Raw genomic sequence first — 18924 nt, forward strand, 5'->3', positions numbered from 1 at the left:
CGAGGCTCCTCCCACTGCAGATAAAACTTTCTTGAATAACCAGTCTTTCTCTGGTCTCATCTAAAGGGTTTCGCACCCACAACCCAGGTGAGGAGGTATTTTGGTCATGACGGATTTGGAGTTGGAAGCCCTGGCCTGGTAAGGGTGTGACTTTGGGCCTCCATCTCCTCATTGGTGAAATGAGATCACAGGCTTATAGCCAGAAAAGGAAAGGAGCTTCAAGGTCTTCTAGTCTGGGGGTTGGGTGAGGAGTGACTTGGCTAAGGTCACTTGACCAGGGATCCAGCAGAGGCTCCTGTGGCTTTAGGAGCTATACCCTTTCCATAGCACCACCTCTGGTTTGATATTCATATTTACCAATCCCTCCCCCAACTTCTCCTAGGACTGTGCTTTGTTAAACCAATGGAAGTTGCTGATTATTTCCTAGGAGACAGGACCATCCATGCCCCAGGGAAAGTGCTGCTGGTCTGGGGGATGGGGAAGTACATGCCTCTCCTTATTCTGCTCCTCTCCCAGCACCAATACAATATTCACAGTGCCTACCGCAGCTATGAATATGTCATCACAGTTCTGAATCACAAAATATAACAGACTCTCCACATGGAAGACAGAACCAAAACATTTATTCAAACATCAGAAAGCCAAATCCCAACACCAGAAAACCAAATCCATCATAGTAACACAGAAATCTATACATAATAACAATGTAGGAGCCTTCCCTCAGTCAGGTTTCCCACAAACCAGTTCCCTTAAACCAATCACCAACAAGCTCTCCCACTCAGTGGGGACTCAGTCTGGGCCATACATCTCCTCTCACCCCCTCCCCACAGCCCTCTTCCATGCCCAAGCCTTTCTAGAGGCTCCCCATGTTCTTATATAGCTTTCCCCTCCATAGGCCCCTCCTAGATTCATAGGCTTCCAGATTTGAGAGGAGGCTCAGAAATCATCGATCCAGTCTTTCCTGACCAGGAGCCCCTACAAAGGGCCATCCAGCCTTCCTGTGATGGGAGGCTCAGTATCTCCTGGTAATAATAATGACAGCTAGTACCTACTATGTGCCAGGCACTATAAGAAGCACTTCACAAATATTATCTTATTTGATCCTCCTCACAACCCTGTAAGGGAGGTGCTGTTGTTATACCCAGTTTACAGGTAAGGAAACTGAGGCAGATAGAGGTTAAGTGACATAGCCAGGATCGCATAATTCCTAAGTGTCTCAGGCAGGATTTGAACTCAGGTCTTCCTGACTTCAGGTTCAGTGCTTTGTCCAGTGCTCTCTCTAGTAATCTATTCTGCTTTTTAACAACATGAATGTAGACTTCCTGGTACAGGGAACGGTCCCAGACCTAGCAATGAACAACGGATGCTTAGGAGGGAAGGGAAGAGGAAAGGCAAAAGGCCCCAAAGAGTTATCATGGCAGCCTCTCGTGCGGCCAGAAATCTCACTACTACAATTTTAGTCTTTTGGGTCTTTGAGTTCCCCCAAGTAAAACACAAATGCCCCCTGGGTGATGGGGCTCACCTTCAGTTAAGACTGGAGCAGGAGTCAAAACCAACTGTACTGAGCACAGGATGAGGGTGGTCAAGTGACAATTTGTATGGAAAAGATCCAGGGGTCACAGTGGACTACGATGCAAATTGACAAAGAAAGGCAGCCCCAAACTCCTAACCTGACCCCAGAATAACTTCCCTGGTCAGGCCACATCTGGAGGGCTGCCTTCAGTCCTGGGCAGGATGTTTTAGGAAGGGCATTGAGATGCTCAAATGCATCCAGAGAAGAAAAAAACATGTGGGGAGAGAGCAAGAGTCCAGAGCCTACAATCATCAGTATTGGAAAGAACTGAGGATGTTTAGTGTGCAGAAGGAAGTGTCGATGACCACCTTCAAGTGCTTGAAGGGTCAGCCTGGAAAAGAAATGAGGCTTCTTCTTGCCACCAGAGGAAAGACCCAGGAACAAGGACAGGAAGTTAGAGGGGAGTGAGTTTTCCTTTGGAAAAGGAAACACTTCCTGATAATCAGTTGTCTAAGAAGAATGGATTGTCCTGGTAGGTAGTGAGCTCCTCATCAATGGAAGTATTCAAACATATGCTGGATGAGTCCCTGTCTGGGATGTAGTAGAAAGGACTCTTGCTCAGGCTGGACCGAATGACCTTTGTGGTCATTTCCAACTCAAGGATCCCATGATATGATGAGGCTTTACTGATGCTCTGGACTTGGGAAGTGAGATAATGGATGGGTGCTTAAGGAGAGGCCAAGGAAAAGCACTGAGGGGAAGTTAGGAGGGCCCAGGGACAAACTTTAGGGATGTTCTGGTTTTGTAGGACTTACAAGTGTTCTGCTGTATGGCTGAACTGTCACGGGCCACATCTGGACGCATGGTGGGAGGAGGGCCTGCGGGAGCAATCTGCCCACAGGGGTGGGGGGGGATGGGGAGTCAAGAGATAAGCTGAGAATGTGCCCATTCTTCAGACTGAAGGCTTTCATAGAAGTAGCATGTCCCAGCTCCAAGATTGGGATCAGGGAACAATAAGAGCCCTTGGGCCAAATCTAAGAATAGTTTTTGCATTTTCAAATAAAATAAGCATTAAAGAAAGCTTTATTGTAAAGAAATAAGATAAATAAATGATGCTTTATTTTAAAATTTTAAAAACCATTCTTAGCTCTGTAGCTGCACAAAACCAGGTGGTGGTCTGCTGGTCCTTGCCTGCTGACTGCCCTCACCTTCTGTAAATCCCACCTTCTCCAGGAGGCCTTCTCCAAACCCTCTTAATTCTACTACCTTGGGGCTGTTAATTATCTCCTATTTACCCTGCATGTATCTTGATTCGTCTATATGTGTTTGCATGTTGTCTCTGTGAGCTCCTAAGATCCTTGAGGACCGCCTGTATCCCTAGCTCTGAGCACTGAGCCTAGCACCTAGTAGGTGCCTAAGAAATGCTTACTGATGGATGGATTGAGAGTTGGCCAATGCCCTGATCCAACCTTCACATTTTACCGAGGAGAACCAAGGCCCAAAGGGACGTAGTCATTTGTCCAGTATCTCAGAGTGGCAAAATTGAGACTTGGAGCCAGCTCTTCTGACCACACAGCACCCCAGCCACCATCTGCAGCCCCGTTTTTACCCTTGCCCAGCCATGGTATATTCAGAAGATTCAGAGACAGAAGAGAATGATAGCTCTGTTCTCCATCCCAGCAGAGTTCTCCCTTTGTAAAATGGGCGTAAAGTTCTAAGTCCTGCAAGAATGTGGACTGCTTGGACCTGGGGTCTCCAGAGAGAATTTTCCCAGCTTTCTTTCCCTCTGACTCCACAGGTTCTCAGGGTTGTTACATGGAAGCCCCAAAAATACTGCCGAGAACGTCATCCCCTCCGCCCCTCCGGCAGGTAACTGTACCTTCCTTTTGGAATAGAATCTCAGAGTTTGAGGGGGCAAGAAGGGAGTGTGTGGGCTCCTGCTCCTTGTGCGGGGCTCCCAAGAGGCGCTTTGGGACAAGTAGCCATGGAGTGGAGTTACAGGAGGAGGGACAAGGAACTAACATACACAGTGGAACTAGAGGGGACCTGAGACCACCCAGGGCAACTCCCTTGCTTTACAGTGAAGGCAACTGAAGTCAGAGAGGAGAGAAATAACTCTCCCAAAAGTCACACAGCCTATTAATGGTAGAACCAGGCCTGGAGTTGTGTCTCCTCACTCTGGGCCTTTCCCAAATGCTATTTGAGGTTGGTTTACTCACCCCATTAGCATTCAAAGATCCTGGATTCTGGGCTAGGGTGGTGCCCAGAACAGCTGGAGATATATATCTGTGTTTAATTTAGGAAAGTGAGTGGGAGGGAACCAGAGAAGGCACCCAGAGCAGCTGAGGCTCTTCCCCTAACAGTCCAGTGGCCCAGACCAGGCCATGATTGTTGACCTGAGGTGTGGCCCCGGTGAGAAGGGAAGGAGCATTAACGGAACAGACCTGTGTCCTCCCTGCAGGGCCAGGGCATGCTAAGGCAGGGTCGATGGTCAGTGCAGAAGGAGGGTGTGAAGTGTGAAGGGAGCTGAAGGAACTGAAGAGTGGGACCAGAGAGTGAGGGAAAGACGGCAAGAGAAAAAGAGACAGAGACAGAGAGAGACAGAGAGATAGAGAGATAGAGACACAGAGACACAGAAAGACAGAGACAGAAAGAGAAATATCCAAATGGTATGGAGCGGGGGTGGCTAATCAATCATAGCTGACCACCCTAGGTAAGCGCAGTGTAAGTAAGACCAGCCAGCCTCAGGCAAAGAAGTCATGCTTCCAACACTCAGGGCTGTGACACCCTTGGCAAGATACTTAACTGGTCTGGGAATAAATTTCAATCGAGGACATTTCTCCCTTGGCATGATGCTACCTGCACTGGTGGCCTCCCAGGGTGGATGTAAGGAGAGAGTACCTCACAGATCTCTCAGGAGCCAGAGAAGAGGGAGGGTCTGAGGTTTCAGGGAGGGGGGACTCAGACTGGTCCAAGGTCCCTTCTGGCTCTGACTTGAATGAGCATCAGCACTGGAGGAGTTTACAATCTGGATTGGGGGGAGGGAGTTTCTGGGTCCTTCCCAGGGGATTCTGGAGTGCACTGTCTATGCACTCTCAGGGGGGGCCAGGAGCAGCAGGGAAATTCACCCCACTTTTCTTGGACAGGCCTCATCTCTGCCCCTCTGCAGAAGAATGACATTGTCTATGCGGACATTGCGCAAACTAGGTTAGCCCCAGAAACCTTGGCCCAGGACTACAGGGCACTCTATGACTATACGGCTCAGGTGAGTAGAGGTGAGGGCCTCAGTTTCCTCATCTGTAAAATGAGGCTGATGAGAGCACCCACCTCCTGGTCGTGGTGAGGAGCAAATGAGACTACACTTATAAAGCTTAGTACAGTGCTTGGCATACAGTAGGTGCTTAATAAATGGTTGTGTCCTTCCTTCCCTCTTCATACCCTGATAAATTAGCTTGCCAGAGCTTCTAGAGGAGGAGGAGATGGCTGGGTAGGAGGGAGAGAAGACTGGGGGAGTAGAGAAGGGGATGATACTGCCTTCATTGCTGGAAGCCCCTCCCCTGGGCAGGACTGGATGTAGCATGTGGAGGGTGGAAGATGGTGGGAGGAACACAAGTTACAGAGAATCTAACTTCAGTTCAGTGTAAGCACTAGCAACCCAAATGGCCAAAAGCAGAACGAGTTGGTTTATGAGGTAGTGAGCTCCCCATGGCATGAAATACTTGAACAGGCTCTATGTTCCTCCGTGGGGATGGGAGGTTGGCTCTTCTGAGGTCTGTGCTGACTTACTCCCCCCATTCTGTTTCAGAATGCTGATGAGCTGGACATCACTGCTGGGGACATCCTGGCAGTCATTCTGGAGGGGGAAGACGGCTGGTGGACAGTGGAGAGGAATGGGCAGAGGGGCTTTGTGCCAGGCTCCTACCTGGAGAAGCTCTGAAGGAGCAGCCCCCCCCTCCCTCTGCCCCTCCTCCCTGGGAGAGATGCCCCCCAACCCCGCCTGACTTCGCTTCTGGGGCAGCTCACATCACATGGCCTGAGCTTTCTCCACTGCTTCCCAGGGGCCACACTTAGGGAGGTGGGAAGTCAGTCGTGTGTGATGGGAGTCAGGAGACACTTAGGTGCTAGTCCCAGGTATGTCCTTAATTCAATATATACAAGTCTCTCAGACTCAGTTTCCCCATCATGGAATTAAAGAGTTAGATTAGATGATTTCTAAGTTCCCTCCCAGCTCTGACATTCTCTGTTCCAAGGTCCTTTCCAGTTCTGCCATTTCCTGTTGTAATATCTCTCCAGATGTGACATTCTCTGCTCTAAAGTCCCTTCCAGCTCTGACATTTCCTTACACACGAACACACACATGGCAAAGGATGTGGTCCTCACTGCAGGAGCTCAGAGGAGACTGAGACTTCCTGGGGGAGGTGGGATGTTGGGTGGCCCTGGAAGAATGGGAGGTATCTGATGGGGGAGAAACCAGGGAGATGTTCTAGGCTAGCAGGAGAGAGAGAGCAAAAGCATAAAGGAAAGAAATGAGCTAGGAATGGTATAGAGGGTGGGAATAGGGGTCTGGGGGTGGGGCAGGGGGACAGAGAGAGAAGCAGCCAGACTAAACCGTAGACTGTGGGGGCAAAGTGATGTATGAGGAGGCTGGGTTGGGAAAACAAAGGGAGGGAGGAATGGCCAGATAGAGAGAGAGAGTAAGAAAGACAGAGAGACAGAGAGAGACAGAGACAGAGACAGAGAGACAGAGAGAGAGACAGAAAGAGACAGAGAGAAATTGGGGAGAGAGAAGGAGAGAGGGAGAAGGGAAGACAGACAGACAGACATGATCAGACGCATGGCCTCAGCTGGGTGCCCACCCGCTTGAAGAGGCTCATTAGTCTCCAAAGTATTAAGAGTCCTGAACAGGGCAAAGTCCCACCTGTGTTACTTCTAGTGTGTCATGTCCCCTCCACAGGACTCAGCTTCTCCTCCTGTACTAGACCCTGTTACCCACCTCATAGGATGGCTGTGAGGTTGAAATGAGACAGCACCTGCTAACACGATTTGCAAACTTTGCAGCTCTCTCTCACAATTGTGATTACAGTCGTTACTATTATCACCCTCATGGGAGCCTCCTCACCTCACAAGCCAGCTTGGGTCAGAGATGGGCTTCAAACCTAGGACTTCCTCTTCTACACCCCCACCCCCAAGCCTCAGCATCAGCAAATGTTTCCCCACATCTGACCTTCCTGCTACAAAAATATAAATACAAACTCAAAAAAGACAGTCCTCGCTTTCCAGGGCTCAATATCTGTAAAATGAAGGTGAAAAGGAGTGGGGGGCGGAGCAGGTAGCCCCCTGGAGGGCATAGTGGAGAAAGTCCAGAGATACTTAAGAGTGGAAAGCCAGATTTTAGCTCAACATCAGAGAAAAACTTTCCAACAATTGCAGTCAACAAGCATTTACTGAACTACTTACTATGCTCAGCAGAGGACACAGAGGCAGGCAAAAAAAATAGGGTTCCTGCCCCGAAGGAGCTTACCTTGGAATGGAAGGGGTTGGGGCACAGACAACATGGAAAGATCTAGGCATATCCAAGAGATAGATATACGATGGATAGGTAGATAGATAGATAGACAGATAGATAAAGATAGATAAGATAGGATAGATAGATGATAGATAGACAGACAGATAAATATATATACATTCATATATATATATATATGCACACACATACACACACATATGCACACACAGGGTAAGTGGAAAGTAATCTCGGGAATTCGGGGGTGTGAGTGTGCAAAAGGAGTGGAATGGTCAAGCGTGTCTTCAGAGGTCAACCAGAGACTGGACAACCACTTGACCCTGATACTGTAGAAGATTCCTGCTTGGGTGTTGCTTGGAGCAGATGGCGGGACTGGGGGCAGAAGTCTCTGAGATGCCCCCCCAATTCCCCTCCCAACCCACCCCATTCTGTAGGAGCGGTAGGAAGGTGCACCATGGCCCAGTTCCCCTCATACTGTTTGTGTCTTAATAAAGACTATGGTCCTCAGTGGGTTCTTTGCATAACTGGAGAAATCCTACAGCACCAGACCCAGATCTTTGTTGCTCCTCTCTACTAGACTGCCTCAGCTGCCATGACAGACATTGTGTTTCCTCTTTCCTCTAACTCTGCGTCAAAATTAAACATCTTAAGAGGACGTGATTTCATCGGTGTGGGCTTCCCGTTGGATTTGGAGTCAGAGCAGCTGGCCTCCAATACTGACTCTGCTTGCTACTTCTGGGGGAGCCAGTTCTCTCCTCCAGGCTCTTATCTCCAAAATGAAGGGATAGGACTAGCCCAAGGCTTCTTAACCCTGACCCTTTCTCACATTTCAGCAGCGCATTTAGGGTTAGACCTGAGGACATGCACATACAAAGTGCACAGGCTTTGTGTTCAGAACCAAGGCTGCACAGACAAATACTGCCAGAAACACCTCAGATTCCTCACGCATTGGATTATTAATTTTTGGTCGTTTTGTGTTCAGAACACTTTCACTGTTGCCCTATGGGTCCCATCATCCTCTGCCCTGGTCAGACTTCTTTCAGAATAGCATGCTCCCTTCTCATCCATTTTATAAACAATACTAGAAAGCACATCCAGAGGAGGAAGACAAGGGGATTGATTATGCCTTAGCCTGAGAAGTTGTAGGATTGGTTCTGCCTCCTCTGAGCAGCCCCAGCTGACTCCTGTCCCACTTCCTGGGAGCAGTCACACAGAGAGATCTGGGAGACGGTTTCTGAGGACCCTCATTCTGCCTCCTGACCTTAGGTTAGACATGGAGAACTGACCAGACAGGGTAATGTATGGGTTTATGGAGCATGTGTCTGTGTGTGTGTGGGAGGGGATCCCTATAGGACTCATCTCTGAACCCCCCCTTCCTCTCCCTGTCATTGCCAGGGGACCACAGCACAGCAGAAAGCCCCAGAGTTCTGCCTGAGGGTGGGCCACATTGACTGATAAGTCTATGTCTTGCTATTAATTCTGTCCCATTCATGTTCATCTTGCTAGTGTGTATATTTGCACACATACATGCTGGATGTGCATAAACATGTGTCCTATTTCTCAACTTCCTTGCCCCTTTTTCTTCTCCTTATACCACCATCACCCCCAACAACAACAGACAAACCACAACCCAATGCTGAATAATTTAATCCTTTACATAATTTCCTTTCTTTAGCGGCTCATGGATTCACAGAGTCTGAGTTCGAATCCTGGCTTTGCTACTAAACTTGCTGCACGACCTTGGGCATGTCTCTTCATTGCTATGGGTCTGTTTCCTCCTCTGGAGAGCAGATAAACTTCAGTTCCCCCATCCTCATCACAGAATCCCCCCACTACAACTTATTCATTCTACAAGCACTTATTAACTCTGTGCTAACAGAAAGCATTTGTATTGTTTTTTCAAAAGGGCTTTCTTCACAATAGTCCTGTGATACAGGCAGGGCAGGGATGATTACTTCCATTTTACAGAGGAGAAAACTGAGGCCCAAAGGGTTACAGTGACATAGTTAGGCTGAGGATATCCAGCCTGAGTCCAGGAGTGGCCCCACTCTCCCACTCTTCTCCCTCCCAACACTGACTCTTCCCCCAGCGTTTGATCCCTTCTCAAATGTGGGGCTGGGGCCCTCCATGGAAACTGAAGACAGAAATGGGTGGTGGAAGAATCGAAATTGGAGATAACCCAAAAGCAGAGAAAGGAGACTCATGGAGGCTGACAACAGGCCACCATGTCTCACCATCAATGACTTGTCAGCCACATCCTCAAGGAGACCCACAATGGATCGGTAGAGAGGTGGGCAGATGATGCCCCTAGAGGGCACAGAGTCACTCTGACACCTGCAGAGATGGACAGAGGCCTGGAGAAAATGGATGAGAACTGCAGAGAAGCAGGAGTGTGGGGGCTGCTATCTGATATGTGAAAGGACCCCAAAACAGAGAGGCTAGAGAGCCACAGAAAAATCACAACACAACAGTGATATTTGAAAGGATGTGCTCCCCCTTCCAGTACACAGAATTTAAGAGATAACTGGACACACATTTACAGAATGTTGTTACAAATATCTCATTTACTCCTCATGACATCTCTGGGTTGAGGGTGGGTGGGTGCTATTATTTTTCTCATTTTACAGATGAGGAAACTGAGGCACAGCAGATTAAGTGACTCGCCTTGGGCCATACTTTGAGGCTGAATTGGAACTCAGGACTTCCTGACTCCAAGTCCAGTGTTCTATTTACTGAACTGCCTAGCTGCCTGTCAACAACTGGGCCTCAGTTTTCTCCTCTGTAAAATAAGGAGGTCAGACTTGGGATCTATGTCTAAGGCTCTTACTAGCTCAGATCTTGGTCCTGTTTTGCTATTGTCACACAGTCCAAGTCCTAACATGACTTCTTCCTCAAATTCGAACCCAGGTCTTCCTGACTCCAAATATGGCGCTCTGTCCACAGTGTCTTCTGAAATCCTCAGTCTTCCTTCGAGATTCAGCTCAGGTGCCACCTTCTCCGTGAGGCCTCCTCTAAGCCCTGCCTCTATTCCCAGATGAAAGTAGGAGCTCCCCTTCCTCAAATTTTCCTAAAGTACTTGGTCTACATCTCCCTCCTCACCTCCCCAATCCCCTCCTACTTACCTCATATTATACTTGCCCACATCTACACTGAGCCCTTCCCCCAGACTAAAGACAACACTTAGACTAAAGTCACTGAGAGGAGGAGGTGGGTTGTTTTTCCTCTTTGGAGTGCCTTCTTCTGCCCAAGCCTGGAGCTATTCTGTACAGGGGCAGCCCGTTCTGTGTGCTACATGCATGGTGGGAGATATGACACCTGATTGGCTGACAGCATGCCAAGCACAGCCACATCCTGCTTTAGCTTTCTGTAAAACTTCTGGGAGACACAGGGAGGAAAGAGCCCTAGGAAGATGGCTGAGACAGAAAGGTTTTTGAATGGTGGACTGGATCCTTCAAAGCTGACCCTATCACACCCCTTGACCTTTGGAGCTTGAAATTCTAGAGACTGTTCAGGGTGGCTCTCCTCTGGATGAGATCCTCCTCTCTCCAGTCCCCTCTTTGAGCTCAGATTTTATCTCAAGGCTTGTTGCCTCTTCTGCATTATTTGGTATATTCAAATCTTTAGAACTGTGATTTCTATTTGTTGCCTTGTTGGGATAAATGGACTTATTTCCTATTCACCATTTATGATGGTATTTTGTGTAAATGTACTGGTCTGCTACCAGACCTCTTGGGATTTGTAGTTCTTCCTAGTTTGGGAAGAGAAAAAAGAATGGATTTGAAATCAACTCTTGAACAACTGTGAGGGAGGAGGGAGGAGCCCAGAGGATTTTGTTTTGTTTGATTTGCATGTGTGGGTCAGCATGAGGATGTTCCCATCCCTTCTCTGCCAGGGGGATTGTGAGGAAGAGCTTGGAGAACATCTAGGTCAGCCAGTCAGCTGGTCATTAAGTGCTTATAGACACACAATTGTTCTGATTCCTTGTCCATTCTGGGACAGATTCAAGAAGTCAGAGCCCAGGGACAGCAACCTCCTGCTATTGCCAGGTGGTCCCTGAGGTGATTGTGGGTAGTCTTGGTCTAATTCTGCCCTTTCTCTCTCTCTCTCTCTCTCTCTCTCTCACCCTCTCTCTCTCTCTCACCTCCTTCTCCTGGAAGCCTTAGTCCTTCTAGGCCTGCCCACCCTCTCTGCTTAGCCTCCCACAGCTGACAGGGTCACCAACCTAGCAACTGGGGCATCCACAGAGCAGCAGAATGAGCACAGCATTTGGAGTCTAAAGACTTGGTTCAAGTCTTGGCTCTGTCTACTAGCTGTGTGTCCCTGGGTAAGTCATGCAGCCTAGGGCCTCTGTAAAATGAGGGGGTCAGACTCAACAACTTCTGGAGATCTGTCTCTAAATCTATATGTGATCCCATTAACCAAAAGAACCTTGGCTAGGCTAGGGTGTGTATTAGGGGGAGGCGCTTTCTCCCCTGGATTTATAGGTGGCTGAAAACAGAAGAGACTTTAGAATAAAAGTATGTAACTTTGAATGCATGGTTATAAACACTGGCTATTATTATCAGAGACAGTAGTACAGTGTTGTCAGACTTAAATGGAGACCCTATCTGCCACACACTGACTTAGGAAACCACAGATTCACATTATCTACATTGTGTTGTATTTTTATTTGGAAATTCCATTTTCACCTGGTTCGGGCTGCACTGGGAGTTTTTTAGGCACACAGCCTGGAGTGGATAGAGACGATGGAAGGGTCTGCTTCCAATCCTGCCTCTGATACCCATGACTTTGGGCACATCACAACCTCTCTGGGCTCAAGGCAGTTTTCTGCAACTGTACCTTCTGCAGAAGGTGCTGACTTGCATTTGGAGAGAGAGTTTCTGCATGCAGAGAATCCCTCATGCTGATTAGATCACAGGTCCTAGTTCTAGTTATAATCATCATCATCATTATTAATTAGTGTGCATATTAATAATAATATTTATTAATTATTAAGGTGCTTCACAGCTTGCTAAGCAGTTCACACACACTTTTCCACTTGACTCTCACAATTGCCTGGAAGGAGGAACTAGAGCGATTGTAGTTGAGGCTTGTGGGCTTCACACAAATCCAAGAGATCGGAGATCAGGGCTCCTTGCCCAGCACCCCCTGCTTGCCATTACCACAGCCTCCTTTTCTACCCGGAATCATCTCACACCCACTCGAAGCCCCTCACCCCACGCTCTGACCTGAGATCTAACGAGGTTTCGAGGGGGAGGGGTGTTATGGAAATATTCTTTGATGCACCAGACTCAGCAGGGCCAGAAATTCCTGTGCTGCCCTGGCCACTTAGCAATGACATAAAAATAGGAAACGCATTCACTTAGCACTTGACCATTTACAAAGCCCTCCGGGGCTGGCTGCCAGGGCAGTGACTTTTGTCTGTTTCCTTATCTGTAAAAAGGGGTAACGATTTCCACTACTTACCGCCTCATTGAGCTATCTGCAGGAAGGGGCTTTGGAAATGCTACAGAAGGATGACTATGATTATTAGGATTATCAATATTACCGCCCCTCCCCCCCACCTATGCCACAGCTGGCTGCAGCCCCACCCACAGGAATAATAGGGAGATTAACTGAACCACCCCATAGAAGATGGGGGCAAAGGCCAGTGCCTGAAGCATCCCAGAGTAGGGAGGAAAACAGCCAACTTATGGTGAGGGCTCCACCACAGTACCAGCGCTCTGGGCACCCTCTCTACCTGCCAGCTGCTGTTTCACTATAGCAAACTCCCAGCTGGCCTGGTATCACATTTCATGTCCACAGGGATGAGACCCGTCCAAATGTGGCCATCCATCCTGGAGGCTGGATGACCCCTTGTTGGGGATGTTGAATGATAGAACGGATCTTGAATGAGGCTAAATGGCCCTGGGGTCCCTTCCTGCTTCTGGGTTTCTGACCATCAGCACTTTTCAGGGGAGAGAGCCCTGGACTGGGGAGTCAGGACTGGCTGAATTGTGTTACCCACTGTGTGGTCCTAAGCAAAGTCTTTCCTCTCTAGCCTCACTGTCTTCATCTGTACAATGAGGAGTTTATAACTGCTTTTGACAATATACTATAGCTGACTGGTGAATTAGCTAGACTGCTGGACTTGAGGGATCAGGAACTGTGGGACCCTAGCAGGTAGCCTCTCTCAAGATGGTGCCTGCCCCGTACAGAGCACCACCCTTGGAGTCAAGAGGACCTGAGTTCCAATCTCACCTCAGATACTTCATACATGTGTGACCCTGGGTATGTCACTTATCCCCAATTGCCTTGCAAGAAAAAAATAAAGTTGTTTTTCCATCTACAAAATGAGACTAACAAAAACACTCACTCATTGGGGTGCTGTGAAGATCAAAGGAGATGCTAGATAGAAACTGTTTTGAAAACCTGAATGTGGCTGCATAAATGCTCACCAACATTATGTTCCAAGGTCCCTTTCAGCTTTTACATTCCAGGTTCTAAAACAATGTTGTAAAGCTGGCTTTTGAATCATCTTAGGAACATCAGAGGATCTACAGGTCAAGAGCTAAAAAGGACCTTGTATGTCCAACTCTCTCATTTTACACCTGAGGAAACTGAGGCCCAGAGGAGCGAAATGACTTGCCTAAGGTCACACAAGTATCAAGTGCCAGAGGTAGGATCTGAACCTGTCTCCTGTGATGGCACAGCCAGCATTCTTTCCACTGTTCAGCCAATGCTGGGCATCTGCTCACATTCTAGCTTGTGGAGGCTGCTCATCCAGGTGGACATAGATGGTAACATTCTCTTCCTTAGAATGTTCTCCATTGCTGCCCATCTTAGATCAATGGAGTCTTATTCTAATTGAACAAAGACTTGCATTCCACATCCACTGAGTAAGAGTTCTAACCTGGAAATAGGTAAGGGGTGATGGCAGTGGGTAGCCCCATTATCCCCTGTAGGGTGGAGCCCTCTCGTCTCCATAGGCTTCATTTATCCTTCCAAATAAAACAACAACACTAGACTGGAACCAGGAGACCCAGGTTTTAGAAGAGAAGAAAGATCATTAAGGAATTGATGTCAATGTGGAGAGAGAGGCAGGTCCCTATGGGCTCTATCCTTGACTCATCTAACCCGACTCAGATGACAAAACCCAAGATGGCATGCTCATCCCAATGACAGATGTCACAAAGCAGGGAGGGATAACATGTGAGGATCGCAGATCACAGAAGAGGAGCCATAAAGCACCTTGGAGGCTGTCCGGTACAATCTTATCATTTCACAGATGAAGAAACCGTGTTGCACAGGGAGGCTTTGGCTTGTCTAAGCCAACATGGTGGATGACAGGACTGGGATCACACTACTGACCTGCTAGAAGGATGAGCCAAAATTCAGCAATGACATTTACATGGGAGTTAAAAGGCCTGTAAATCTGCTCTGTAAGCAGAAGCTGAATGACCTCTTGGGGATGACTCTGAGCTTCTAAGATTCCCAACTCTGGCTCTTTCTCTATTGGGCCACACAGGCTACTGGTTAAAAGGGGCTCAGAAAGTCACTCCTTTTTGGTAATGCACTGTAGACAATGCACCCACCGACAGGTTAAGTGGGGGTGGAAGGTGGGCTTTGCCAAGGCAGAATGTAGTAACAAGAGGACCTAGGTTGGAATTTCATTGCAGACAGTTACTACATGTGCCTTAGAACAATTACTCAACCAACATGAATTTATAAAGCACCTACTATGTGCCTAGTATTATGCTGGGGCCAGATAATACAAATACAAAAGAACAAAGTAAGATCCCCTTCTCTGGGCCTCAGTTTTCTCATCTGTAAAACAAGAGATTTGTACTCAGTGACCTCTAAAGATCTCTCTTAGTTGAAATGCCCTGCACAGTTAGAACAGCAGGGAGCAGATGGTCAGGGCTGGCAATCCTTCAAGCGGCAGAGAAGGAAAAGGCTGGTGAAATATTCATGTTTTCTTCATTTCTGGTAAGTACCTTGTTACTGTCATTGTACTTAAGGATCCCGGGAAACTTCTAGGATCTCTCTTTCTCTCTTTCCCTTTCTTCTTCTTCCTCTTCTCCCCTTCCCTTCCCTTGGTCAATATATTTATCATATTCACTGGGAGGTACTGCTGTTCAAATAAGTGCCAACTGGTAATGAGCAAAGGTATCTAATCTAGGATGAGGTCATTCAGCTGAGTAGACAACAAGACTCTACGCTCATAGATTCATAGCTGGAACGGATGTTATAAATTATTGAGTCCCGCCCTCTTGTTTTACAGGAGGGAAACTGAGGTTCAGAGCAGTGAAAGGTCTTGCCCAAAGTTGCCTTGGGAGTTAACTAGAGGGTTCAGGATTTGAACACTGAGCTCCATGACTCCCTGAATCAGTACTAGGGCACTGCCCAACATGGTCAAAATTTAGAAGGTACCTATGACATACTACCGGAATATACTACCCTTTATGACTGCTCCCCAGATGACCAGGCAAGGGCACCAAGGACACCACAGGTGTCGTCCACAGCCTCCAATGTGGCAGCCAGCCCTTGGACAGCATGAGGCAGCCTTCCTGCCCCTAGGCATCCCTTGTGGGTGAACCCCTTCCTTCCCTCTCACCCCTTTTGTCCTGGCTACCGTAATTCCTGGTGCTCATAGGATCCATCCTTCTCTTTCCCATACATCTCCCTCCCCACCTTTATATGAAAGGTCATACAAATAGAGATTAGAAGAGTTGAAATTCCAATCTCCCAGCCATCTGGCCCCAAACCAAGGCTCTCTCCAGTACGGCCATGCTTTGCACTAAGAAAAAGGCCCAGACTAACAAAGAGATGGCTGTCCCTGCCCCCTTCAGGACTCTCCATTGTGTGTGAGGAGAGGGATCACTGGACTGCAGGAATCCTTTTGTCAAAGGCCTGATGGTCTTCCAGCTTGGAGACAGTGATCGGGAAGTCCAGAAAAAACCAAACCAGAATGAGAGTGCAAGTCATTGAGAGCACAGAGAACTGTAGCCTGCTCATTCATTGCTGGTGCCTGGAAGGGATCCCTTCCAGCAAGAACAGCAGCTATGAATGCCACTTGGGCATCCTCACTCGGGAGGATCCAGCCTCCACTTCTGTACAGCATGTTACAACTTTACAAAGGATCTTCTTTACAGCCATCAGAGGTGGGTAACACAAGTACCATCATCTCATTTTACAGATGGGAAAACTGAGGCTCACCGAGGAGAAGCAATTTGCCAAAAACTTGAATTCAGGTCTCCTGAAGCATACCTCCCCATCTCCTTCCCCAGTCAAGCCCTGAGTTCAGTGTCTGCCTGTGTGACTCTGAATGAGGCAGACTCCAACAGAAATGCATTGTCTGCCTCTTGGCTTAGAAAACCAGTTTCATTATCTGTCACACTGTATTTGTATTTATTTTGTTCAGCATTTTCCAGCACTATTCTCTGGGACCATACAGAATAGATTACACCCCCCAGACTAGCCATCCCTTGAAGATAGTGAACACAGTCTCTACCTTCTCCTACCCTGCAATTCATCTCTTCCTGAGGCTACACATTCCCAGCTGCATACACCCAACAAGAACAGAACTGGGTCAAGGGGAACTGAAACCTTGGCTAGGACGTAATCAGGAAATCATTTGATATCACTTCCAAAAGGCATGGCCAGAAGCTGATCTACCAGAAACTGATGCTCATGGAGACTGAAACCTCTCTCGTCCTCAAGTGCTGCATTGTCTTGTTCCTCTTTCTAGGGAAAACGTCAGGGAGTAAAAGGTTTTGTAAACTTCTAGGAGTTCCAGAGGAGGAAAAAATCACCCTCCCCTACCTGCTCCCCAAACACCTGACTGCTCAAAAAGCTCTTTCTAACAGAAGGAAATGAGCGATTATTAAGGACTCACTGTATGCTAAAAGCACAGAGGATATAAAGATAGTCCTGACCTCGAGGAGCTTATATTGGAGTTGGGGAGGATGACACAGAAAAGGGGAGCAGAAAAAGGGGGAAGGGGAAGAAGATATACAGTGAGGGAGTTTTGTGAGGAGCAGGGCCAAGAGCAGAATGGAGGCAGGCCAGTCCACCCTTCCACAAAAGGGAGGCTCCAGGATCAAGTCACCAGGGGAGGAGGCCAGATCCTGAAGAAGGACATTCCGCAATGTGGCCCTGGAGGGTGGTAAGGAGGCCCTGGGGCTGAGTCCAGGCTGAGTCAGGAATGTAGGGGACCAAGTTCTGAAGTCCAGAGGAAGTCAGGTCCCAGGAAATAAACTCGAGTCTAGCCTACTAGAATGGCATGCAGTCTGTACCTGCCGGTGGATTCCTTTCAAAATTAAATTAAGAAGTGCTGGAGAAGGAGGGAGACAGCTTACGGGGGCATGCTGCCAACACTCTTTCAGCATCTGTGGGAGCTCATGACTTCATCTCATAAGGCAGCGGCTGTGTGCTGTCATCCCCTCCCCCCAGGTGGTGCTCATGGCCAGGAGCCTTCTCAACCCCAGACACTCTGCCCATTACCTCGCTTTTGAGCCATGATAAGGCTTACAGGTCACCATGGATGTTGAATAGCCAGTAACTGGAGATGAATTTATAAACTGATGCTGCTGAAAAAAATCCATCCTTTGGTGGTGGTCAGAACAGTAACAGCCATACTCTTTCACTGTGGAAAAGATTCTGTATTCTTCAAGAAAAGCATGCAGGACAAGGATGGCCTATGGAGGGAGAAAAGGAGGGAGGCCCTGGAGAATATCTCCATTGGCTACTGGTTCGCTAGGTGCTTCAGTCTCAGCCTCAACACCTGTAGTGATAGAACTGCGATGCTGTGATAGTGCTCTAAGCACTGGAAGGGTCCCAAAAGCCTGGAAGGAACCAGAAGTGTATTAGAAAGGAGAGAGGAAGGAATCAGGGGACATTTCCAGGTGGGCCAATGTCCATAAGTCATATGGAAACTAGGAAAGTTTCCTGCCAACTCCATGAGAGATCACACTTGCCTTAGGGGTCCGTCCCCTCCTGAGGGACCTAATCACTGGGGAGCTAGTGCAAACAATCCTGAGGTCTGCCAAGAAAATCAGAATGTTTAATGCTTTCACAGCATCTATCCCAGAATGAAAGAGGGCTAAGTCAGAGGCAAAATCTTCACCTAACTCTTAACTTACAAAGGGAGATTCACCAAGGAGGTACCAAGCCCCTGGCCAGAGGACAGGCCATGCTCCTCTCCAGCCTCCACTTGCCATCCCTAGGCCCCAGTATCAGCCTCTTCTGGGAGCCTCCACAGCCTCAGGCTGCACATGGGTCCCTCCTTGGACACAGGAGGTGCTTTTAAAACTTTTTAAAGATCTGAGATTGTGAAGGGGGGGGGATTAGGGTGAACAGGCTCCATCATTGCTATAGGAACCTCCCTCTGGAAGAGACTGCAGGGGCCATCAAATCCAACCCCCCTAATTTTTACAGATGAGGAAACTGAGGCTCAGGCAGTTACAGGACATGGTTAGAAAGCGGTAGAGCCAGGACCCAAAACCAGGTCCAAGACACTCTCCTTCCACAACATGGGGATGTCACCTGAATTCAATCAGACCCAACATTACCAATCTGTGGTAGAAGAAAAACTGCTGGGCTCAAGAGTCTGCACCCAAAGCTGAGGGTCAGCTCTGACCCTAGCAATGTGACTGAGCCTGTCTGGACCCAAACCTGAGGGTCAGCTCTGACCCTAGCAATGTGACTGAGCCTGTCTGGACTCAAACCTGAGGGTCAGCTCTGACCCTAGCAATGTGACTGAGCCCATTTCCTCACCTGTAATTGAACTGAATCCAAAACATTCAGGAAGTGTCTACTATGTACTGTGTAAGAATGGTACCAGACCAAAACAAAATAGGCCTGTCCTTAAGAAGCATCTATTCTAATGGTGGAAGATAACACATTC

At 48.1% G+C, this 18924-nt stretch overlaps 1 protein-coding gene across 2 annotated transcripts in view; it reads left to right on the forward strand.

Moving 5' to 3' along the window:
- Positions 1-6811, forward strand: part of PSTPIP1 (proline-serine-threonine phosphatase interacting protein 1) — a 99114-nt gene extending 92303 nt beyond the window's left edge. For both annotated transcript variants that reach the window (XM_072628645.1, XM_072628646.1), the window contains exons 13-15: positions 3312-3382; positions 4660-4778; positions 5319-6811. In XM_072628645.1, the coding sequence (XP_072484746.1) occupies positions 3312-3382; positions 4660-4778; positions 5319-5450 (322 nt within the window). In that variant the 3' untranslated portion in view covers positions 5451-6811. The remainder of the gene's footprint in view (positions 1-3311; positions 3383-4659; positions 4779-5318) is intronic.
- Positions 6812-18924: the final 12113 nt, after the last annotated feature.

The sequence above is a fragment of the Notamacropus eugenii genome, chromosome 1 (assembly GCF_028372415.1).
Source record: "Notamacropus eugenii isolate mMacEug1 chromosome 1, mMacEug1.pri_v2, whole genome shotgun sequence".
Taxonomy (NCBI): domain Eukaryota; kingdom Metazoa; phylum Chordata; class Mammalia; order Diprotodontia; family Macropodidae; genus Notamacropus; species Notamacropus eugenii.